Below are 25,473 nucleotides of genomic sequence, written 5' to 3' on the forward strand. Positions count from 1 at the left end.
AAATAAAGTCCGAGACTCATTCGCTTTCCATTCTGGCTTAGTGGGTGGTAGGTTTTGACTGGGGACCAAGAATTTGTATTTTAAGCACCTCAAGTGGTTCTAATAATCAGGCAAGTTAGGGAAATAGTGGTTAAGGGAGAAACAACAGCAACAATGCCACCACAGCTCCCGTCCCCTTACTCAATGACTGACTGCCCACCAAACTTCCTGAGAATGAGAACACTCAATTGAAATTGAGGAACTGTCCATAGAACACTGTTTATTTCAAGTCCAAAGCACAACATTACTCATTTTTCTTAACAGACTACATAATTTTTACTGCATGAATATTTAGGGTTTCTCTATTCACAAGTGTAGATTTACTTCTTAAGTTTAGGCTCAAATGATTCATATATATCAGTTTACTCCAGAGGACACATACTCTAACAAATCTGTTCAGAAAATATTTTACGTAAAAACACACAAACCATTTACCAACACTCTTCAGTTGTTACAACCAGTCTTCAGCAAAGATCTGGCTGAAGTTCATCATTTTCTACAAAACATTCCAAGACTGAACACAATAAAATGTAGTATTTTACATACTTTAGCTTATTACTGCAGTTAAAAGTTCCTCTTTCTTTGATGGCTTCTGCATATATTATACTCGTAAAGCAGGAGAATTCTTTTCTCTAACTGCTGACTTATTAAATAAAATTGTCTTTTTTGGTATAACTTGTCTCCAATTAAGAACCTAAATAGTCATGATGCAATCAAATAATGGACACATATAGGGCTTGTAGTAAGAGCTTTTTCAAACTAACAATGGAAGAATTTAATACCTATCAATCAGTGTAATATCCTTTATTGTTTTGTGTTCAATAACTACCACCTGGAGTGCTATTACTAGTATTATCAGTTGGCATCAAAATATAAAGAAAAAATATGTACATTTTAATATATCAATTCTTACCTGAATAATCTCAGATCTCTTGAGAATGTTCCACAAAGTGGAATTTCTTCCTAAAGTTACAGTGACTGTGGTACAATGTGTACAACTTGGTTAACCAGTGCCTGCCTTTCATTTCCAAGATTCTTCCTTATCTTGAGTCAAATACACAATCTCAACTCCCATATAATGCACTGGCTTACAGTTTGTATATAAAGTCCAACTCAAGCTTATTTTGGTTTATTGTACATGCTTTATTAAAATGGTACGGGTATTTACAGTATCTGCAGATCCCTTCCAAGGCGCTCTCACACACACTCAGACACACCCACACGACATCCATACTACGGCCTCATGCACCCACACCAGTAAGATGTGAGTCAAGACTCCTAAAATTAGGCAGCTGTTAGGGGATAGAGTTGTTGATTTTTCAATTTTTTTTTGAAAAGAGAAAAGCATGGGGGAATGCATTTGGCCATGACAATGCTAATTAAGTTTGTGTATATTAACATATATGGCAGTAACACTGAATATTCCTTTTACATTCTATACACACAGAATGACATCAAGGTTTTGCGGTCAACAGAATATTCCAACTTCAGTCTCAATGCTGCTTGTAGTGACTTCTGAATTCACATAGGGGCTTTCCCTAAAAATAATTCAAGTCTATGTAAGTGAAATAAGGCACAATTAATATTGATTTGATCTAGGGGAAGGAAAGGGATAAAAACCAGTTTCAAATGATCTTACTGTTGGGGAATTAGCTTTGACTTAAATCCACCTGAAATCCCTTTTTCTAATTTCCAAAAATTTCTTAGAAATAAAAGTTTTTTTCTTTTCTCTGACAAAACCCAAAAAGAAAAGCTCGGGGAGTCATATCTTAGTGTTTCAGTAGCCTTAACTACTCAGACTGATGGGCACCAACCCCCCTCCCTCATTGCTAAAACAGACCCAGCGCATGAAGTAGGAATTCCTTGCTGTTTTTGTAAGGAGATCTGTACACTTAAGTAGCAAATATGTATCAGGTTGTCTTTGATTTTAAAAAAAAAGAGAAAAGGAAAAGTAATCTTGTGACTTTCTTGCTCTTTAAAAAAATCCCTGTCTCCTTCTTTTCAGGATGAAGAAGCCCCACCAGACATTACAAACAACTGCAACAAATGAGTCTGGCAGCATAATGTCTAGTATTCGAATCTTCATGGTGAGACTCATTTAGCTTGTACAAACAATCTGTTGAATGTTTTTTTGCAGCAGGTGAACCAAACCCAAAGACGCTGGACATTCTGTGAAAGGGAGTAAGAATTGCAGTTCTGAAGGCCCCTGACTTTGGTTGTTTACAAAGTTCAATCCTGTTTATTGTGATCCTTGGTATCTTCTTCATCTGTATATTCTGATGGTTCTTCCCCTGGTTTTAGGAGTCTGCCTACATAATCATATTTTTCTGAAAGATACATCAAAAGAAAATCAGTAGCGATCAAATTTGTCTCACTATTCCATTATACAGCAGGGAAGGTGTATGCTTCCTTTAGAGTCATATAGAACAAGATAAGTTTTTCCTATTGTTTACCTTGTCCAGTCTTTGTACTCATCTAACACTTGAACAAAAGAAAACAAGGTCAGGGAACTCATAAAGCTTGGGAATTGTGCTTTTGCAGGAGAGTGTTCCATACAACCAGTTCCTAATCAAGGACACTGCATCAGAATCACTTGGAGACCTTTAAAAAAAATATATGCACATCCAGGACCCATTTTGGAGTCACCCATGCCAGGCTCTTGGAATAGGTATGAGGACGTGTACTTTGAAACTGGTTTAACTCTAATGTGCACTGTGAGTCTCAGAATAGTTCTTTAAATTTTAATAGCCCAAAGTATTGTCATTAGATAGGTAAGTTGGCAATGTAGGGCATTTCCAACAGTTAGAAGACCATAAAAAAGTTAATGGTTACTTTCTTGGGGAGAAAGAGTACATGAGGTGGAAAATCACATGGAAAGTAGATCCAACCAGGAAATATTCTTGGGGAGAAAATGTGACACATGCTAGTAGTCCCTAAGAAAACAAACCAAATGAGAAGATGAAAATTCACTCGTTACTTATTATCCTGTGTTCTCTGAGGTCCCGATATGTGGTGCCTAGTACCTTACTGTTCTTTCTCCTATCAAACTCTCTTCTTAGATCTCGGTTACATTGCTTGTTTTTATGTTACCAGGTGTTTAATTTAGAACATCGTTATGTCCAAGGTGATAACATGTTTAGTCATTTCTTGGTCAAGACTCTGAACCTAGTTTAAGCAAATTAACTGACAAACCGAGAGGATAATACAGGAGGACTGCTTTGTATAGCAAAACCAGTATAAGTGCCAAGAAGCCAGAAGTATTCCAAGGGATCCACAGGTCACATAAATAGCAGTCCAGAGTGTTCACAGAGGTGGTAAAAATTGATGTCATGAGCATGTAATGAAGGAGAATGACATTTTTCCTTTATGGTTTGAAGGTAAGATGAAGAAAATCATTTTAGAATAAACTAAAATTACAGTATCAATATCACTAATTAATTGTTTTAAATAATTAATTGTTTTAAATTCTATATTTAAAAAACTATACCTTAATGAACAAACCTTGTAAGACTAAAGGTGTCACAATTTTTATAAATTTTATAGTTTGTAACAAGCCAATTTTTAAATATGGATTTTATAAATAATAAGCACATGTAACAATCATTTTGATAGTTAGCTATGTTTATCATCAAATAATGATGGCAGTGAAAACAGACAGCATCCTTAGGCTCTTTAGTAGTGAAATAGTATGTACTTTCTTTGGCCATATATTTAATATTTGCAAAGAACCCAACAAAATGAAGGTACCTTTAAACTGCATTTCCCATTCTCGAACACTCTCCATTTGTACGGCATTCAAATCTGAGAGGTCATCATATTCATCTTTAAGTGCATCTTTATCTAGGCAAAATGTCGCCAGTCCTCTGGAGGCATCCCTACCAGCAAATATTCCATATGGACCCGCTAGGAAAAAAAAGAAATTATTTAGATTATCTAACCCTATTTTAGAATGTCTCAAATGAAAAAGTCAAATAAAGGAAACCTCATGACTCTTATGTGGTACACAGCCTTAATTTCAAAACATGCACAGACACTAAATAGGATAATGAGAAGAAATTTCTAAGAATGAGGTAACTATATGTACAGGCGCAGAAAGAAGTCCATGATATAGTAATTGAAAAAAGCAATTCAGCAAATTATATAGTATGACTCACTTTGAATTTAAAAAAAGATATACATATATGCACATTTCACCCACGTTTGTATATGCACAAAAAAACACCAGGAAGAATACAGACCAAGCACTTTACAGTGGCAACATTTCTGGAGAATGGAGAGGAAAGTTTTACTTCACATATAACAGAATAAAGCATTTTCTAATGAGAAGTACACAAGTAGAAAAAAATGGAAATCCCCTGATTTTTAAATGAGCAAAATAATGATTATAGCCATATTCATATTTGAAATCATTTAGGAAATTGAAGGTTATGTGTCAGAAAAGCATCTATACTTTTAAGAATAGAATTCAAAAATTAAATAGACAAAAATCTAAACATTTATGAACATTAATTTGAATTACAGAAAGCACTGCACCATAAAGTTCACTGGATGTAGGAAAACTCATTTCTTTTTTAATTGCATGGAAAAAGTGGCCTTAATAAATTTAAAAAGTAGCATTATTAGGTATTAATATATTAACATGAAAATAAAGGCAATACTTCCAGTAAAGTACTTTTTCCTGCGTTCCCGTTCTTAAGTACTTTCCATATTGCTGCTTAATATTAGGTGACTATCACAATTATCATTTAAGGGTTATATATTTTCCCACTGAGTGGATACACCTATAATTTATTTAATCATTCCCCTATTAATATAAACTTAGGCTATCATTTTATACTTTTAAATTTGTCTTCTATATAAGAAAATGGGACACTATTTACAACTGGCCAACATTTGTAACTTTCAAACTTTGCTCATTATCTCAACTGACATTCAAAAAGGTATGACAACTGACATTCAAAAAGTGTTTAAGAGAAGAAAATCTAATACTGTTTCTATTTACAAAGTAAAATCTGAAGTTCTTTCATTGGATTTAATTATTTTGGAGAAACATTAACTTTTTTTCTTTTTTTAATTTAAGTCTGTTACAATGCTGTTAGTTTTAAGTGTACAGCAAAGTGATTCAGATATATATTCTTTTTCATTATAGGTTATTACAAGATAATGAGTATAGTTCCCTGTGCTATACAGTAGGTCCTTGTTTACCTATTTTATATATAGTAGTGTGTATATGTTAAGCCCAAACTATTAATTTATCCCCCCCATCCTCTTTGGTAACCATAAGTTTGTTTTCTAAGTCCGTGAGTCTATCTGTTTTGTAAAAAAGTTCATTTGTATCATTTTTTAAGATTCCACATACAAGTGATATCATATGATATTTGTCTTTCTCTGTTTGACTGACTTCACTTATGATAATCTCTAGGTCCATCCATGTTGCTGCAAATGGCATTATTTCATTCTTTTTTATGAGAAACATTTAACTTTTTTTTTTTGGCTATGCCACCTGGCTTGCGGGTTCCCGACATCAGGGATTGAGCCCCAGCCCTGGCAGTGAAAGCACCAAGTTCTAACCAATGGATCGCCAGGGAATTCCCAATGTTAACTTTTAAAACTAAGCAAGAACAGTCCCTAGGGAAAGAAAAGCAGTCCACCTTAAAGCAGTTGTGTTTTTTTGTGGTATATAACTCCACATGCTTTGTGGCAATGGCTGTTTTCAGGAGATGGAGGAAAAAAAAAAATATATATATGTATATATATACACATACACACACACACACACATTTATGTATATATAGAGAGAACTAATGTGATTTTTTTCTTAAGAAGCAACAATGACAAAAAAAATCTGTGAATAATATATAGCCTCTTTTTTTTTTTTTTTTTGCAATACGTGGGCCTCTCACTGTTGTGGCCTCTCCTGTTGCAGAGCACAGGCTCTGGACGCGCAGGCTCAGTGGCCATGGCTCATGGGCCCAGCCGCTCCGCGGCACGTGGGATCCTCCTGGACCGGGGCACTAACCCGTGTCCCCTGCATTGGCAGGCGGACTCTCAACCACTGCGCCACCAGGGAAGCCCAATATATAGCCTCTTAATGCTAACTGGACCAATGCTTACAAACTTAAAACAGTGATTAGTCAAACACACAAAAGAAAAAAATAAAATTGATCAAGGCTATAAAAAACTACAAATGTAAAATGAGAATTTCAACTTTTTGGAGAATTTGCTAGCAATCTCACTTTCCTCTCTCACAGTATTGCAAAGTGGAAGGGACAGTTTTTGCCCTCCCTATTTGGCAGACAAATAGAAACGGAGGCATTCAGTGCCTTGCCTAAAATTACTGACAGAACTGGGAAGTAACATTTCCACTTTTCTGACTACCCCAAACACAACACATCTTGAGAAAACACAGAGGACCCACAAACCCAAAGATGGAGTGACAATCCTGAAAACTGCAGCATTTCACTAATCACAAAATTTCAGGGAAATGACTATTTTAGAATACCTGTTGAATCAAAATGGAAGAGCATTAACAAAAAAAGCTTTTTTTTTTTTTTTTTAGACATCATCAGCTTTTCTTAGCATTGTGTTATAATATTTACCTCCCTGGCCTACAAAAGTCAATCTACTTCAGGATACTTCACAGTATCAACCTTAAAACATATCCAAATGGTAAACAGGAGAGAAGAAAAGATGATCACTATAAAAAATAGGAGTCATAAAACCCTCCATCTTTGAGTGTATTAACGTATAACAGTGTATTCTTTAGTAAAATTGTCTGCCAACTTCCCTAAGAGGGAATGATGTTCTTTTTTTGGTTTGGCTAACTTAGAGTGAACTTGAGTCAACAGTTAATAACCCAAGCCTAATTCTAGACAAAATGATGTTTTGTTAACTCCTGAAAAGAATGATTCAGTGATTAACATATTTTCCTACTCTTTGTATTGCTGTCCTCTCCACATGCTTCCAATTTCCCTCAAGAAGCATTTAACTTCTGAAAAGGTTTTTCTGAAAACAGTTTTCTTTACTTTTTCCTCTAAGACCATAAAGAACGTAATATAAAGATTCAGAACTAGAGTTGGAAAAGGATGAGTTGCTTAGAAAAAGGAGGATTTGAGGTCCAATTAAAGTATATTTCTCTGCATCCCTAACACAATCAGAACCATATCTAAGAAGTCAGTAATACCTCCCCTTTCCACTACCTCCTTACAGAACAGACCTAAATGTTACTGATTCTAATATTTTGATAACTACTCTTGGCTATCCATAATACTATAATAGCAGAGAGCTACCCAAGGAAAGCAAATTTTAAATGGTATTAGGTCTTCAGTATGGTATAATTTACACACACACACACACACACACACACACTCAAATCTCGCTTATATAAATTAATCAGATTGTTTTGATTAAGGCTCATTTAGATATTAACATTTCAGTAATAACTAAGCAAATTATACTCTTGCTTTATCAAAGACTAAAATATCGTGCTGATACAAAACTAGATTTACAGTTTCAAGAAAATTCTTCCTACAAAAAATGTACCCAATTATTTAGCCAAGACAGATTCTCTTAAATGTACATATATAACAAATATCCTAGGACATCATTTTAATGATAAATCTTATTTCCATGATATTGTTAAATACACCGAAATGACATTATACTAGTTAGAATTCAGATTTCATTAACAGTTTTAAGAGTTAATACCACTTATGATACAGATTTTTGAAGTTCAAAAATCAGTAAATCTACTAGTTATTGTATCCTGAAACTGCTTACTTTAATACAATCAAGTGACAATGGGGTAACATATTTTTGAAGGCAACAACATATGGTCACTGTAAAACAATGTTTTAAAGAATAATTTAATGAGCAAACAATTCCAGGAGGAAATAAATAAAATATCTAAAATATGTAACACATAATTTTGTGACTATTAAGATGATTATGTATCTACATTAGTATTTATGAAGAAGAGAAAATTCCAGAATGTTTTAGTTATTTCCATGGTATAAAAACCATAGCTCTCAGAGACAAACTTTAATTCATTAAAGTTTATAAACAGCCCAGTTTTCTGGCATGTTCTGACAATAGTCTTCTGTGATTATTAAAGTAAGTTAAAAAAAAAAATCTAATAATACTTGGTATTGAGTAATTTATTCCAAATAAGGTTATAATGTGCCTAGGAACAAATGAAACAATATGTAAAAGTGACTAAATGAAATCCAACTAATAGATATTATTTTTTTATACTTAGCTCTAGGAACTCCCAGGACTTTTAGAGAGAAGGTAGCATGGTAAAACTGAAAGAATACCTCTTAAGAAGTTAAGATACCTGGGTTTCGAGGCCGCACCCTACACTTGACCTTGGGCAAATTTTACATGCCTAAAATTGGAGGTCAAACCAGATAATCTCTTGACTACTATAATTCTAAGAGGAACTGAAAACTCAACCTTGCTTCGAAAATTCAAACTAGGAGGCTCTCAGCAATACTGTGGGTTGAGCTAGTGGCCCTGGCCCCAGGGCTCAAGGCTGGGCTGGGGGCAGGGAAGACTTTGAAAAATTAAAACCCCAGGCCTGTGCCGTTTGTGGGAGTGGGGCCTGAGTTCACCTAGCCCAGGTAGAATGAGAACTCTAAGGGGAAAAAAATACAATAGCATGGATTTAAATATCTGTTGGAATTTAACAAACAGTAATGGTAATACAGCAAGTATTGGGAGAAAGAAGTTATTCTATAAATGATGTTGGGATAACTGAACAGCCCTCTGTAAGAAAACAAAAACAAAAGTTGGATGCTTACTTCACTTCTTAAAACAAAATAAATTCCAAGTGGAACTAACAAACTAAAACCATAAAAGTATTAAGTATTAAGAAAAGCTTTAAGTATGATACAAAGCCCAGCTGCAATAAAATAGTCATGATCGAAAAAATGTGGCAAAAAATATATGAATAGATAATTTGTAGGAAACATAAATGACTCAAATTTTTGAGGATGTCCAACCTCACTGAGAAATGTAAATTAAAATAATATTGAAATACTATTTTAACTGCTCAGATTGACAAAGACCAAAAAGTTTAATATCACATTTTTGGCAAAAGTGTGAGAAACAGGCATTTTCGTGTGAGTGTAAATTTGTCCAATGTCTCTGGAGGGCAATTCGGAAATAAGTACCCAAATTAAAAATGTCCATACCCTAAGACTCAGTAATTTTACGTCTAGGAATTTATTTGATAGATAATTATGATTTTACTCACGTTTAAAATGATACATGAATATTTAGAGCAGTACCATGTAATAACAAGAGATTGGAAACAAATGTTCATTAAAAGTGGACTATTGGGCTTCCCTGGTGGCGCAGTGGTTGACAGTCCGCCTGCCGATGCGGGGGACACGGGTTCGTGCCCCGGTTCGGGAGGATCCCACATGCCACGGAGCGGCTGGGCCCGTGAGCCATGGCCGCTGAGCCTGCGCGTCCGGAGCCTGTGCTCCGCAGTGGGAGAGGCCACAGCAGTGAGAGGCCTGCGTACCGCAAAAAAAAAAAAAAAGTGGACTATTATGATATATTCATATAATAGAATTTATGCACACATTCAAAAGAATGAAATGGTTCTCTTTAAACTGATATGAAAGGCTCTCAATATGTTAAAATATTGTTAAAGGTTTGTATAGTATGCTACAATTAGTGCATGGGAGGGGTGTACATACCCACATGCTTTCACTTGCAGAGAATAGCTCTGGAACAAGACTCAGATACTCAGACTGGTTCCTCACCTCTAGGGAGGGGAACATGGTGGCTGGGTTGTGGGAAGGAGATTATCTTTTACTATATACCCTTTAAAATTTTTCTATCTCAAGCACGTATTACCTAATAAAAAAATTTTTTTTTCAGAAACTTCCATTGAGGCATACCCCAAACCACTCCACAGGGAGACTTCCACAACCCAAGGCTCATGGAACATCACAGAAAATATTCAAGAAACAAAAAGACAGCAATTGCTGAATTTTGTAATAAAAGTTGTAACTACATGAAGAAACAAACTACCATGGAGGAGTGAGCACACAGAACAGATATGAGAAATGGTATCCCAAGAATAAGATAACACAAGCAGATTAAAGAGATATAGTATGTTTACTTAAAATTATTAAGAAATTAAGGGGACTTCCCTGGTGGTCCAGTGGTTAAGAATCCACATTCCAATGCAGGTGACACTGGTTCGATCCCTGATCAGGGAATTAAGATCCCATGTGCCGTGGGGCAAATGAGCCCGCATGCTGCACTACTGAGCCTGCACACCTCAACTATAAAGCCTGTGTGCTGCAAACTACAGGGCCCACGTGCTCTGGAGCCTGTGCACCACAACTACAGAGCCCCATGTACTGCAGCTACTGAGCCTGCGCTCTGGAGCCCACACGCCACAACGAAAGATCCTGCGTGCTGCAACTAAGACCCAATGCAGCCAAAAATAATAAAAAACAAAAAAACAGAAAACAAAAAACTAAAAAAAACATCATTGAGGATATGAGTTAAAAAAACAGTTAACCCACAATTTTATATCCTACATCTATACTATTATTCCTGAGTGAGGGCAGATAGACACAGAATCTTTTTCTATCAATGAAAAAAGCTATAGGATGTACCTCACTAAAATGAAAACTGAACCCTGAACAAAGAAATGAGATGCAAGAAATGACAGTGAATAAAGAAAATGGTAACTATGTTGGTAAATTTAAATGAAGATTGACTATTAAAAAAAAAGTTAATAATTTAACCAATTTGGGGGTAGAGTTTTAAAAACTGCAGTAAAACTAGAAGTCTAATAGTAATAACATAGAAAAAATGGAATGTGGGAGGAATTAGAGTTAATGTTTTCTAACCAGGGCCACAATATATGGCTATGTACCATATAACTCCAGGGGACACCATTTACATTTGTATACATGATAGTTTTGTATATTTAATATTAAGAAATATTCTGTCAAATGGCAGTGAAGTGTCTTAAAGAGTTCTTTCTAATTCATACAAAAATGTTTGGTTAACATTCTTATATTCTATAGCAAAAACTGAAGGAAAAGAATCTTATCACCAAAAGAATAGAAATAGAATGCATCCAAATCAGTAGGGGGATGTGAAACAGAAACAGACACACAGACATAGAGAACAGACTTGTGGCTGCCAAGGGGTGGGTGGAGTGGGGGAGGGATGGATTGGGAGTTTGGGGTGAGCAGATGCAAACTAGTATACAGACAACGTATAAACCAGGTCCTACTGTATAGCACAGGGAACTATATTCAATACCCTGTGACAAACCACAGTGGAAAAGAATATAAAAAAGAATGTATATGTATGTATAACTGAAACACTTTGCTGTATAGTACAAATTAATACAACATTGTAAATCAACTATACTTCAATAAAATAAATTTAAAAAAAATCAGTAGGGGAGAAAACGTGGAAGGAATAAAAAAATAAACTGATTAAGTTGTTAAAAGACGGTATTGATATTAAATTTTATGAAAAAATCAGCTATATGTTATTTATAAGGAAAAAAAACACAGATTGGTTAAAAGTAAAAGGATGGAAAAAGAAGCACTGAGGTAACACTAATCAAATGAAGCCTCAAGTCAAATCTGAAAATCAGTAAGGGTGATAAGGATGTTTCTTCCTCTGCCGATTAACACAGTATCAGTTCTAGATCTAGTGCTTAGCTTGCTTCAAAACATTGATATACCCAATCTTTGTAAGGCTGGCTCCTTCAGGTTTTTGCTGAGGTATCAATCCTCACTTTCTTGACAAACCAATATAAATAAGGTACCTTTCTTAACCGTCTGATCTAAATAAAGTCCTTTGTTAACCTCTATTACATATCCTATTCATTTATTTCACATCATATTTAATTACAGACTATAATCATGTATTGAATGCTTGTTTATCATCTGTCTTCCTCAACAGACCATAAACTCCATGAGGGTAGGGAGGCAAATGTTTTGAAGACTCAGAGAACTCTCATTTCTCAAAACATCTTATCTAGGCAACAATGTAATGAAATCCAGGCAATTCCTTCTTAGAGTTTAAAAGTGGAGATGAAATCCTATATTAAAGATCTTGAGACAAGATGCTGGCTCTAAGAGTACAGCAGTTATTTAGTGATGTCTGTCACAAGTACATGGGGGAGGAGTGATCTATGTTACACTGTTGAAAGAACTATTATAAAAGAACTTGAATGGCTAACTCCAGATGTTACTAAATGTACTCCTTTCCTCCAAACTGAATAACATCTTCTGGTCTTATACATGCTTTAAGCTATCCTATTATACTTTGTGTTAGTATTTAATACAAATACAATTCCCTCTTAGATTAAAAACACTGGAATGATGTTGAACTCAGAAGAGCCAAACAAGAAGGTACTGTAGAAATTACTAGTATAAATTTGAGCAGAGTATCAAAATTCATCAGAAGACTTAGCTGATCCCTTTATCTGATTGGCAGGTAATGAATAGTAGGTAATGAATGTGTATGGGCATTAGACCTAACACAGACCCAGTTGGCTTCAAAGCAAGAAGCTAGGATGAGAGCTGGGTAGTGTCAGTAGGACATTGATGAAGGAACAGGTTTGTCTATATGCCTAAACTGTTGCTTCAGCTGCAATTCTTCAAACTACAAATAAAACTCACATATTGAACATAAAGTTAAAAAAGGAGGAAAGACACATGAAAGGTAAATGTGCTCCTTTCCCCCACCTCCTAAATATTAGGCATCTCATGGGGTACTTCATATATACTTCTTTCCTTTCCAGTGGAATTTAAATGGTATGTTGGAGAAAATACAGCTTTGGTATATGTCAAAGAATACATGGAATAACGGGGGAAGCTATATATCTAAATATCAGAAACGCAGATAAACTATTAGAAAGGTCAATTGTATAATTTCTTGCCATTCTAAAGAATAAAAAACACTGTTTTAATTCCACTGCAGTAATATTACATCAAATTATTTAAAATTATACTATCTGTTGGAGTCTTCCTCATCTATTATGACTATGGAAACGTGAAATTATATTATGTTGTGATACAGTGGGAGGGGATAGCCTATGAAGCCTGTTAGACTGGGTTTGATTTCTAGCTTGGCTACTTACTAGATATGTGACTTGGGGCAAAATCTCTCTGAGTTTCAGTTTCCACGTTTGTAAAATGGGAACATTACTTATTTCCTAGGGCTGTCTGAAAATTAAATGAGATAATAAGCCCCAAATGGAGTTTCCTACTCCTTCTACCCTGACCTCTAGAATCAATGCTATTGAACAGAACTCAATGGGAAGACGGAAATGCTCTATAAAGTGCACTGTATAGTACGGTAGCCATGTGGGTACTGAGCACTTGAAATATGGCTAGTGTGACTGAGGAACTCAATTTTTAATTATATTTAATTAATTTAAATTTAAAAAGCTACACGTGGCTTGTGGCTACCATATCAAACAGCACAACATAAAGCCATGAAGTGTGTTTCTTTTGAGGCTTTAAATCCTTATGGAACTAGGAGAGGGTATAAAAAATAACAGCAGTGAGATTCTCTTTAAGTTTATCCCAGAATGCAGTATACCTGAAATAGAATAGATAGGCTTTGCGGTCAAATATGTCTGGATTTGAATACCATGTCTGTGTGACCCAAGCCAATTTACCTCAAATTCCTAAACCTCAGGCTCCCCATATGAAAGACAGAATACTCACTAATCTCACTGAAGCACTGTGGAGATGACAAATTAATGGATTTGATGTAGTAGCTGCTTAACAAATCTAGTTCCTTTCTCCTTCCACATTCATTGTTTCTTACATGACCACTTTCCTCACGTGCTGGCCAACTGCCTGAACTGTTACTAAATTTAATATTGACAAATGTAGTTAATGACAACTGTTTGCCAATATGTTTACTCCACTAAATTAAACTGCCAATATTTAATTTTTTAAGAACCCATACTTTAAAAATGTATGGCTAAAAATATCTTCAACACAGAAAAAGCCTCACAAAACAATCTAACTCTAAAACCATTACTGAGAAATGGGAGTAGATATTGGTTAGGCACAGAAACTAGGTTTTCTAGCTCCCTTATTAGCTCATTCTTTCAGCTACTAAGAATCTCAGGTAAGGATTTTTACTTCTGAATTATTCTGCTACAAAACTGCTTAATTGATTTGAGGATGAAAATAAAAAATTAAAACCAAAACCGAACTTATGTCTGTTTCATAGCCAGAAATTTGGCTTCAAGACTTTTGGGAAGTGTTTTATCTTCTCTTAATGTGAAATATATTCTCAGCCCCTAAGATGATCTGGCTACCTTTAAGGTTCCTTTCAATAATAAAATATTCCAAATATCTCTATTAGGTTGTTAATTGATAAGTACTTAGAATAAAATAACTGAGTATCACTCTTAGCCTGTTCATTAGGACCTGGAAATCAGTGGAAGCTAACCTAAAGCTGACTCCTCTGTTGTTACGAGGAACCCCTCACTGGCTCAAGCCACACAAAGGCCATCTACATTACAACTATGACTCAATTTTAAAATTTCTGTTGCAGAACATTTGCCACTGGATCCTGCCAAACTGTGTCTAAGGCTGTTTCTCCTAGCTATTTTCAGATAGTGGCAAGGCATAATGTGTGAGGACCGATATGCTTCTTTGTACTAATACTTTGGTTGCTTCACTGTCAGTTTAGATAGGGGTACAAAGGCAGAGTTTTTAGTTTGGTTAAGCTCTGTATTAAAAATCTAAACCTGTACACAATTTCTAATCATCGAACACACATACTGTGTAAATCCTTGACTAAAAAAAAAAAAAACTATTTAATTTGGTCTGTCCGTTTAAATATTGTACTTTGGCCCTATTGTCTTATCCCCCATGCTCATAAGTAAACAAAAAAGTATTAACTATTTCAGCTGATATGAGTAGGCAGACATCTGGTTTTCATTTTTATACAACAAGAAGCAAGTACTTAATAAGCTATCTGTGACTTGGTTGGATTGAATGTACTATAAATATATACAGAAAATACAAGGCACTAAGAAATAAATAGTTCAACATGTAGAATCTCCAATTTCTTACCTCTAATTAACAACTAACCAAAGCACTTCTAAAATACCTTCCAGCCACTAAGCACAGAAATCGTAAGTATATATTTGCAAGTGTCAATAAACCTCATGGACTAACAGATTAAAGAGGAAACCAACTTGTTTTTAGACTTGCCAACCCCCTTGACTTTAAGACCTGGATGTACTCTTTCGAATAACAGGTCACTCTAGGTCTCTAATTTTATTTACTTTTATTGTAGTCACTTTTTTAAAGCTCAGAATAACTACACAACCAGCATGTACAATGTTGATCAGTTTTATGGTATGCCAACAGGTTCCATGAGTCTGAACTGAAGTTTATTAACATAATCTGAAATGTATGCTGTAACTACATTGTAAAAGAAGGGTTTCTAAACCAAACACCCTACACACACACAGTTCTCTGAAAGCAAAGTTTTAAAAATCTTTAACTTGCAGCACTGGTGCCTGGGGGTATGAATTTATAGCTGTTTTAAGTTTTTGCTCCTCAGTGAAAACACAATAAATCATAATCAACGTGTAGTTGAATACTTGCCTTCCTACTAAAAAAAAAAAAAAAAAAAAAAGATAAAAGAGAGAAACCGGACAGGCACGCCTGCTGGGTATATGAGCTCCACCCCCAAAACTCTGGGCGAAGACCCTTGCCAGTATTTATTAGGATCTGCATTCAGGTCTGCCTCATCCCACATATATTGTTAATCTTGGAAAGCATCTTCGTACCAAAACCCGTTTTTTTTAAATAAAAAAAAGAGTCGAGGTGTTGCTTATATGACAGGAGTTTACAGAGGGCTGGGACTTGGAACTCCGTGTACCTAAATGTGGCCTTATGGGGAGTAGTAGAGGGAAAAGGAAGCTGAGTGGCGCGTGCACACACACGCGCGCGCACACACACACACACACACACACACACACACAGAGTAAAGAAAGAAAAGCTATGAATTACAGCACCTAAAAGTTTAGGTCCCTACTTTAGAAATCTTTCTTCTCTCCCGCCTCCAACGATCCCAGGAATCAGAAAGCTCAGGAAAGGCTGAGGGCCAGCGTGACTGGCGACAACTAAAAGGATTTTGAAAAATTCAGCACAAGAAAAGGCTGCGAGGAGAAATGGGATAGGAGAAAAATGAAAGATGAGAGCTGGCTCCTGGGGCGACACTGGGACCCCGACTTCGGGGGGGTAAACGCCGGAGGGGCCCGCGGCCGAGGCGTGTGGGGGGCGGGCCGTCTCAGGTGCGGGAGACAAGGCGCGGGGATCCAGATGTCGAGAAGGATGGCAAGCTAACCCTTTGCCCAGGGGCCTCCCCATCATAAGATGGTCGCGCTTGAGCTGCAGGGGGTCCTCCCCCTCCCCGTCCAACTCCTCACCGGGGCCGTAGAACTTGCTGCCTTTGGTCACGTCGAAGACTTTCCCATTGACCGCAAGCAGGATGCGCGGGGTGCGTGACCCGTCGTACTGGCGCAGCTGCTCCAAGCTGAAGTCCCGCTTCTTCATACGAGGAAGAGAGGCAGCGGGGCTCTCCTCGCCCGCCCCGGCCCCAGCCCCCAGACCCCGCCGCCCCCAACGCACCCACAGCCGGTAGGCCCCCAGCAGCACCAGCGCCACCAGCGCCACGTTCAGCAGCATCTCCCCGCCCCCCGTCAGAAGGGCCAGCGCAGCAGCCGACCAGCCGCCCCCTTCTGCTGCCGCTCCCGCGCCGCTCGGGCTCTCGCTGCTACCGTCGCTGCTGCTCTCGCTGCCACTCCCCAGGGTGCCTAAATTCACGTCCCCATCACCCGCCGCCATCACTGCCCGCCAGCGCCTTCCTCTCCTCCCCGCCCCCTGCCCTCCCCAACCCCACGGTCGGCCCCGCCCATGTGGGGCCTCCCAGCCAATAGCGTGAGGGTAGGGGGCGGGGTCAGGCCGGCTCCCGACTGGGTGTTAACGCGGTAACGTTGTCTTGGATCTCTCCCTCCGTCCCCCTCCCTCCTTTTGCAGGCCGCGCGCGCGTGCGACGCCCCGCCCACCTCGCCCCACACTTCCCTGCTCTCGTCCTTCGCCTCTAGTTGAAGTAGAAGAGGGGGGCGGGTCTGAAGAAAACACGGTGCGCCGGCCGCGCGCGCGGGCGGGGCGAGACTACGGCGCGTGCGCGGGCCCCGCGGCGCCACGCGCTCTCCTTTCCTCTGCAAGCCCTCTGGGAGACACGCTCCTCCCAGTCCCCTCGCTGTGCGCGTGCGCCCAGGAGTCGCTTTTCTTCCCAGGCCAGGGTTCGCGTCCGCAAACTCCCGCCTCTTCGCTTTGGCTCCGCCCGAGAGCTTCACGTGCTCTGAGGCGGCCGCTGAGGCGGGACCCTCCCTGACGCCTTCCCGAGGGCGCGGGTTGGTGGCTAGTGGGAGGCCGCGACATAGTTATAACTGCTTTCGCACACTGAAGAGGGGTGTCTCTTTCTCCCCCGGGCGCCGTCGCGCCTGTCCGGAAGCCCAGAGCGTGGGCGCGCAGGCAAAGCTACAGCCTAGAAGTTTTGGCGAGGAGCTGGAGTCGCCTGGCGCGGAGAGCGCGCACGGAGCTCGCCCAGGGATTGTTTGGCAGAAGGAATCTACGTGCTGTCTGCGCCATTCCCCAGTGGTTTTAGCCAAGGCTGCTCTTGTAGAATTTTCTTTCAGATTTTGTACTAAAGGTGTCGTTTTTCCTTGAAACGTTCTCATTGGGGCGAAAGGCAAGTGAATAGGATGAGGTGGTCCTTTTTTCGCGCATTTAGCTTTATTTACAGTTTCGTTTCATCTTTCTGGGTCTTGTAGAGTCTTTTAGCCTCTCGAGTCCTTAAAATTCCTGTGTAAATGTCACCTCTGAAGCCTCATTCTGAACCCCTCACCTCACGCTCTCAGGTCATCTGATGTGCTCCTTCTCGCCCCAGTCTGTTTTGTGTCGCTAGTCCCCGCCCCCGCGCGCGTGTGAACTACCCTTGTGGCGAATGAAGGTTTATCAAGGGAGTAACAGTTTTCGTTTTATCTTGAGGAACTGATGGGATGGAGGAGAGACGTGGGCAAGCAATGGGGGCGTATGGTATGCTAATTAGGGAAACAGCAAGTGGTCCGTTTTGGCTTTAAGTACTGAAGAGGAACAGTCTGGAAGACTTGAGGTTGCAGTCTTAAGTATCGAGGGATAGGCTTGGACTTCATATTCCCGGTTTTGGAGGAGCCTCTGAAGATATGGAAGAGGCAAGTGACAGGATCAAAACTCTTCTGTAGAGAGTTCTCTGCTAGGATTGGTATGAAAGATTGGAGTGGGGAAAAGAATGGGAAACCAGTTAAGTAGGCTACCGTATTGGTGCAAGGAGTAAGGGAAGTGAGGGAACGCAGGACTAATGACAGCATTAGAGCAGGGGTCTGCAAGCTTTTCTTCAAAGGGCCAAACATTAATATTTTAAGTGTTCTCTATCATAATTACTCAACTCTGTCGTGTAGTGAGAAAGCAGCCATAGACAATACTTCAAGGAATGAGCTTGGCTGTGTTCCAACAAAACTTTATTTTTGGACACTGAAATTTTAATTTGATATAATTTTAGATATCATGAAATATTCTTTTAACTTTTTTTTAAATTTTATTTTGGCTGTGCTGCCCAGCATGCAGGATCTTAGTTCCCCAACCAGGGGTTGAACTCACGCTCCCTGCATTGGTAGTGCGGAGTCTTAACCACTGGACCACCAGGGAAGTCCCGTTAACTTTTTTTCAATCATTTAAACATGTAAAAAACTTTTTTTTTTTTTCACTTTCCAGAGGTACAGAAACAGCCTATAGGCCATAGTTTGCTGACCCCTGCTTTAGAGGTATTTTCTTGAGGCAGAGTGAACAAGATTTAATTGGGGGTAATGACCATGTATAGTCTGTACTCCTCCAATCTAGAATACTTTCCGAAGATAAAGGGGGCACCGTTAATTACACTGGGAGAATAGAAGTAAAATTAGACTGTCCTAAGCCAACCTCAAGTGGTCATCCTAAGGTTAATGGTTAAGAGAAGTCAAAATTGCTTCAGGACCTGGTAAAAGGAAATGGAAGTGGCAATAATGGAAACAGGGAGCTTGGGAAGACACTGGTTTTAGGGAGAAGATGGCTGTAGCAGTCCCAGGTGTCATATGGTTGGGACAACATCGACAAGCAGGAAGAAACCACCCCAGAGGCTTCATAGCTGGCCACTCCTTATATCTTATTTACCAGAACTGGGTTGCTAGCTAGTCCCTAAAACAGTGACTGACAAGGAGCATGGGATTACCATGATTGGTTAGTGTTTATCTGGCTTTTGACAGTTATTATACAGGACTGTGGCATGCGTTGCTGGTCATTTAGCATCTCTGGTGCCTTCCTACTAAATTTAATAGCAACCCAAGGCATTGTGACACCAAAAAAAGAAAAAAAAAAAACCCTCTTCCCCTCCATCCCACACACACTCCCTAGAGAAATGATGCTGGTTAAGAACCACTGGCTTAGACCAGTTGGGATTTACCTTGGTACTGAATTATGTGTGTATAGTTTTCTTTTTCCTGATTGGTTTGGGGGGAAGAGAGGAACTAAGCAGTTTTGAAGTTCTGTTGTCAGGGAAGTAGGGTGGGAAATGGTGGGTAGGTAATTAACATTCTGCCATGAGAATTAAACATTTTCTTTCTTTTTTTTTTTTTTTTTTTTGCAGTACGCGGGCCTCTCACTGTTGTGGCCTCTCCCACTGTGGAGCACAGGCTCCGGACGCGCAGGCTCAGCGGCCATGGCTTACGGACCCAGTAAACATTTTCTTTTATATCCTTGATAAAATAAGCATCTCAACTTCACACTTGAAGCCCCCCCACTCCCCACAGGAGAAATCTCTCCCAGTAGGATACTCTTTTTTTGAATACTGTAGTAACTTTCAGACTGGTGGCCTGCTCTGTCTTTCCCTCCTTCATTACTACATGAAGGGACTAGTCCTGTATACTGATTTCCTTTACTCAGATACCTATCTCCAGTGGTCCTCAGCTATCTCAGAAACTCAGTTGGAACTCAAAGGCCTCCATAAATCCACAGATGACTTCCCTGCCTTTCCCTTACAAATGTAATCTGCTGCTTACTGATTGACTTGTCATCTCTATGGAAGATGTACCTCTCTAGGCCTGACCCCTCTCTGGAGGTATCCACACTACCCAACAAATTTTTCCATTTCTTTTTTTTTTAAATAAATTTATTTATTTTATTTATTTATTTTTGGCTGCGTGGGGTCTTCGTTGCTGCATGCGGGCTTTCTCTAGTTTCAGCGAGCAGGGGCTACTCTTCGTCGCGGTGCGCGGACTTCTCATTACGGTGGCTTCTCATTGCAGAGCACGGGCTCTAGAGCGTAGGCTCAGTAGTTGTGGTGTGTGCGGGCTTAGTTGCTCTGTGGCATGTGGGATCTTCCCAGACCAGGGCTCAAACCCGTGTCCCCTGCTTTGGCAGGCGGATTCCTAACCACTGTGCCACCAGGAAAGTCCCTACGGTGGCTTCTTTTGTTGTGGAGCACGGGCTCTAGGCACACAGGCTTCAGCACTCGTGGCTCGCAGGCTCTAGAGCCCAGGCTCAGTAGTTGTGGTGCACGAGCTTAGTTGCTCCACAGCATGTGGGATCTTCCCGGACCAGGGCTCGAACCCGTGTCCCCTACATTGGCAGGCGGATTCTTAACCACTGCACCACCAGGGAAGCCCTCTTTTCCATTTCTTTTCTCACGTAGCCAACTTGCATTTCCCTCCTTTCAACTTAGCATGGCCATTGAAGTGTGATTGAAGTGATCTGTGTCACTTGCGAGCAAAAGCTTTAAGAACCCGTGCACAGTTTCTCATGCTCTTTCCTTCTGGCACGGTGACGGAAAGTTTTAGTTACCTATTGCTGCATAACAAACTATCCCAAATCTTAGTGACTTAAAAGCGTAACCATTTTATTATCGTCAATGGTTTTGTGGGTTGAATGGGCTCATGGGCAGTTGTCTAATCTTGCTTGGTGTCTCTCATGTGGTTCCAGCCAGGTATTGTTGGACGGGAGTAATCTGGAGGCTCGATGGGGATGCTAGAATGGCTGAGCCTTTCTTTTTCCAGTGTTATTGCAGGGCCTCAGTTTAAATGGCTTCTCCTGCAGAGTAGCCTGACTTCTTACATGGTGGCTCAGGACTCTTCAAAAAGCAAAAGCTTCCAGGTGTTTGTAAGGCTTAGTCTTGGAAATAACACATTCTATTGGTTAAAGCAGTCACATGGGCAACTCAGTTTCAAGGGGAGGGTAAATAAACTCCACCTCTTGATGGGGATTGGGGGGAAGAGTGACAAAGAACTTGTGGCCTTATTTAATCTACCACCACAACAATATTCCACATGGTGGCTGCTTCCATCAGCCAGGGTCCTAGGGTCAGTACAAAGTGGAAAAGACTCCTTAGCTAATACACATGGTTGTATGAGTGAGAAATACGTTTCTGCTGTTCTAAGTCGCTGAGATATTTGTGGTTGTTTGGTAGCAAATAAAGCCTGATCGATAGTAATACAAAAATTGGTACTGGAAGTAGGGCACTGCTGTAACAGAAACCTAAAATATATGGCATTGACATATATGACTATGTTACAAATGTTAGTGGTTGGTTGTTAGGCAGCATCCAGCTCTGATTCACTTAGGAATCTCTCAGCAAATGTAGCTTAGAAATTTGAGCTCAATAAATATTTCTTAAATAAGATAGACTGTTTCTTGTAATTCTGTTCTATTTCTCTATTTTAGGGGAAAACACTTCTTTCCCACATCAGATGTTTCTTAAAGTATGGAGGGGGTGCCACTAACATAACACTCGATACCTCATTCCAGCGCTTCTAACAAGTTTCCTGATGTGTAAGTTTGGCGTGTGCAGCCCACCTTCTTCCTCTCTCCTTTCTCATGGGAGCCAGGCCGCCCACAGAAAGTATGCTTTCTACTCTGCTGCTTCATACCACAAGTTTCACAGGGGTCTGCCCATGCCAGGGGGGCCTGCCCAGGACAAGGGAGGCTTGGGGTAAGCTTAACAGGATAGGCGCTCTGGGGGAAGGGGAGCTTCAGGCTTGGGAGCTAAGCTCACTGCCATGGAGTGAAAAAACCTGTTGTTTGAACTTTAATCCACAAGCGCAAGAGTGTTAACAAGTTGGAAGTTAATAATTTTGGACTTTAACATGAAGTCGGTACTGATTACTTTGGGCTGTAATTCAGAAGAATAAGATAATGTAATGTCTGAACTTTTCATTTCGTGCTGGAAAATTCATATTGGAAAGGGGTCATAATCAGATTGAGGATGTCTTTTTGGCTTTTAGTTTTTAGAGTATTTTTATGTTATCATTTGATCTTCTTTTAGAACTTCTGGTAATGTTGAACAAGGTAGTGAGACATAATTTGAGGTGGCAATAGAACAGGTTGTGAATTTTAGCCTTGCGTACAGAATAGCATGGGAGCTGATTTAATTGATGTATTGTTCTGACCCATTCAGGGCATTCTGGGAACAACACCTACCCTTTACCAGTGGCCCCACGAGATTCCACAAAAGAGCTGAAATCAGTATTGAAGTGACCTTATGAAGATGGGAGCAGGACTACGCTAACTGACTGCTGACTTCTTACCCAAGGGGGTAACCATGTCCTAAGGTGATCTCAGTGGGTAAGCTGAAAGGGTCAAAGCAATGGTCTTCATACATTTTTACTGACATACACCCAAAATAATTTTTAGGTTCACTTGTAAAATTTTTTGTCCTTAGTTGCAAAAGATGTAATTTCTGGTGTAATCTAAATATGAATATTTTAAAGTGTAAAGGGTTATAGCACTTAAAAATGCATTTAGTGAAATTAAATCCCATAGAAATTGAATACTCACCATCATCCATATTTACAGAAATTTTACATTACTCTTTTTTTCTCTTTGAATTTGTGTTTTTATTCTACTTCCCCACAGAAGTCTTAAAAATATATTTTATGCTCAAATGTATTTTATTGCTCACCCTATCAGTCTTTGTGGCAGTCAAAAAATTGTTTATAATTTTAAAAAATTTCTACCACCAAAAGGTTCTAAATGCCAAAAATTTCTTTTGGATTGAGTTATTTTTACAATTATTAGTAGTAATACATAATTAATCTTAAGTACATTACAAATTTTTCCAAATAATTACTAAAGAGAACTAAAATTTTCCTGGAAATATGTCTCTTAATGAAATGGATGAAGCTCCTCCTCTCCAGTTAGTTCATGGATGTCATTTCCTGCTAGGACACAATAAGAAAACAAGTTGGGGAACTATTAGGTGCAGGGCTTACAAAAGATGAATAAATGATGTTCAATGCATTATTTACAATAGAAAATTATATATCTAAATCTAAGTGTATTACATAAAAGATAGGAATGAATAATGAGGTGAGAAGTGGTTAACAAATAATAAGTAGAAGTGTTTGGGTAAGAAAACAAGTATAGACTTACTATATTCAATAATCTTCAGGTAAAAACTAGTGAAAATATTTTCTCCCATGAGTCTGAATGATTGTTCAAAAAGCACTACAAAACATTAATGTATCTGTGATATATGTTCCTTTTACATGTAATGTAATGATGATCTGTTAGAAGGAAATTTGGAATTTTTTTAACATCCTTTTCCTTGAAATCATCTGAAATATGCAGTTGAGACACAGGAGGATGGCACCAAGTTCTCTCTCATTACTGAGCAGATGTGCCTTGTAACTGGTATTTCCCAGAATGTTTTCTACATATCTTCCATTTTTGAATTCTGAGAGAGATATCTGGAGCATGAAACTTTGCTGTGGGTTTGTTACCCACAGGAAATAGGGCTCAACCTCCTTCAGTATTTCTGTTTGCTATCTCAACAGTATTGTTTGACACCATCAGGAAATGGAAGAGGAAATGGCATTAGACAAAAATGATCGTAACTCTTGCCACCCTGCTCTACAATTATCTGAACTCAGAACACTCCCGCACAGACCAAAATACCCAATTTCTAGCACCATGCTTTTCTCTTAATAGAAATATATTTAAGATAAGGAAAGCCAGGAAATCCTCCTGCTACTTATAATGCATTGATTAAATTAAATATTGACATCACTATTTAGAATTGTTCCTTTGTACGGTACCTTAGAGGCTTTTTGCACATGGGAGCAAATTGTCATAGTAATATCTGGGATGGGTGAGAGGATGCCTGTGTTTTATAAGTGAGAAAAGACTGATTTTAAAATAGAATTGGAAAAATTGAATTGTTGTGAAATCTCAACCTCAGTCATATTTTAGACAGCTCAGCTTTAGGAAGGAGTAGGTGAAAGTTGAATAAATGGAATTGATTTCCTTAAAATTATCTGTGCTTGTATTCCTCTTGGAAAGTAGAATCCCAGGGTAGATTTATTCCAGTTTGGAGATTACTAGGTTAAGAGAATAAAATTATGTGGGGAATGTGGTGTAAGTTGCAGGGGGTTTTATTAACATTCCTGGTGTCTTGGGCCAGCCTTTCCTCTTCCCCATTGAGTAAGATACTACATAGTGAGAAGCTGCATGAGAAAGCTCAGCCCTTTGGCCAGTCTTACCCTTGGGGCCAGGCTGCCATCAGGAATCATGACTTCTAGTCTATTCCTTTATGCTGCAGAATTTACAGGGACAAGTCTTTGGAGTAGGTGGAGGGGAGAGTTTCTGTAATCCCGTTCTGCCAGTCAGCAACCCAGTGGTAAGTCTACCTTGTCCTAGGGTTCAGCGTTGGGAGGCCCACTGGCGCCATCTCGCCTCCAGCGTCAGCTTTATCAGGAAGAACGACAGTTCTCAGCTGTCTACTCTTTTTCCTGTTTTTCAGTTGGCTCACAACTTGGTAGGAAGAGGGATGTGGTTTACTGAGTCCCCTAAACGTTCTCAGTCCTAAACAGTGCTGTGCATATTAACACCACAAATACTACTGTGAATTTTCCTATGTTTTTTTAGCCATGAAATTACATTCAATCCTACCTGTTATTTTTCTAATAATATTTTGTGTATATTTCATAGATTTGTACATACTAATGAGTGTAGTTTGTTTTCAAAATGTTATTTTCTAAAGGACTGTTACTGGGCAGTATATGAAACATCAGAATAGTTAAGTTCAGGAGAAAGAGAATTGCTCTGTAGCCTTAAACAGCTAGTTCTTCAAGACACATTGTTGCCAGAGTTTCATAGAAGGTGAATGAATACATTAGGGGTTGATTATAAGGAGATTAGGCGTGCCATTCTGTTTCTTCCTGTACTGTAAGTTACTTGGCCTGCTAAGCCTTTTAACATTCATAAAACAATGATATAAAATATGGCCCTCATATGAGACAATAAGATTATAAAGCACGAATCTTTGTTTTGT

General features: G+C 39.0%; 1 protein-coding gene across 2 annotated transcripts; it reads right to left on the bottom strand.

The window, feature by feature from the left end:
* Positions 1-256: 256 nt before the first annotated feature.
* PGRMC2 (progesterone receptor membrane component 2) lies at positions 257-17,071 on the bottom strand (the record flags this gene model as incomplete). Of its 2 annotated transcripts, XM_082653135.1 has the most annotated exons (3): positions 16,502-17,069; positions 3,787-3,942; positions 257-2,366 (listed from the first exon to the last, which is right to left on the bottom strand). In XM_082653135.1, exons 1-3 carry the CDS (start codon positions 16,917-16,919, stop codon positions 2,269-2,271), a joined length of 672 nt encoding a protein of 223 aa, XP_082509261.1. In that variant the 5' UTR covers positions 16,920-17,069. The 2 variants fall into 2 exon arrangements, with proteins under 2 accessions (XP_082509261.1, XP_082509260.1); XM_082653134.1 differs by lacking the exon at positions 257-2,366 and having other exon boundaries at positions 3,668-3,942; positions 16,502-17,071.
* Between the last annotated feature and the right edge of the window lie 8,402 nt (positions 17,072-25,473).

Source organism: Grampus griseus (genome assembly GCF_964374135.1).
Source record: "Grampus griseus genome assembly, chromosome: 4".
Taxonomy (NCBI): domain Eukaryota; kingdom Metazoa; phylum Chordata; class Mammalia; order Artiodactyla; family Delphinidae; genus Grampus; species Grampus griseus.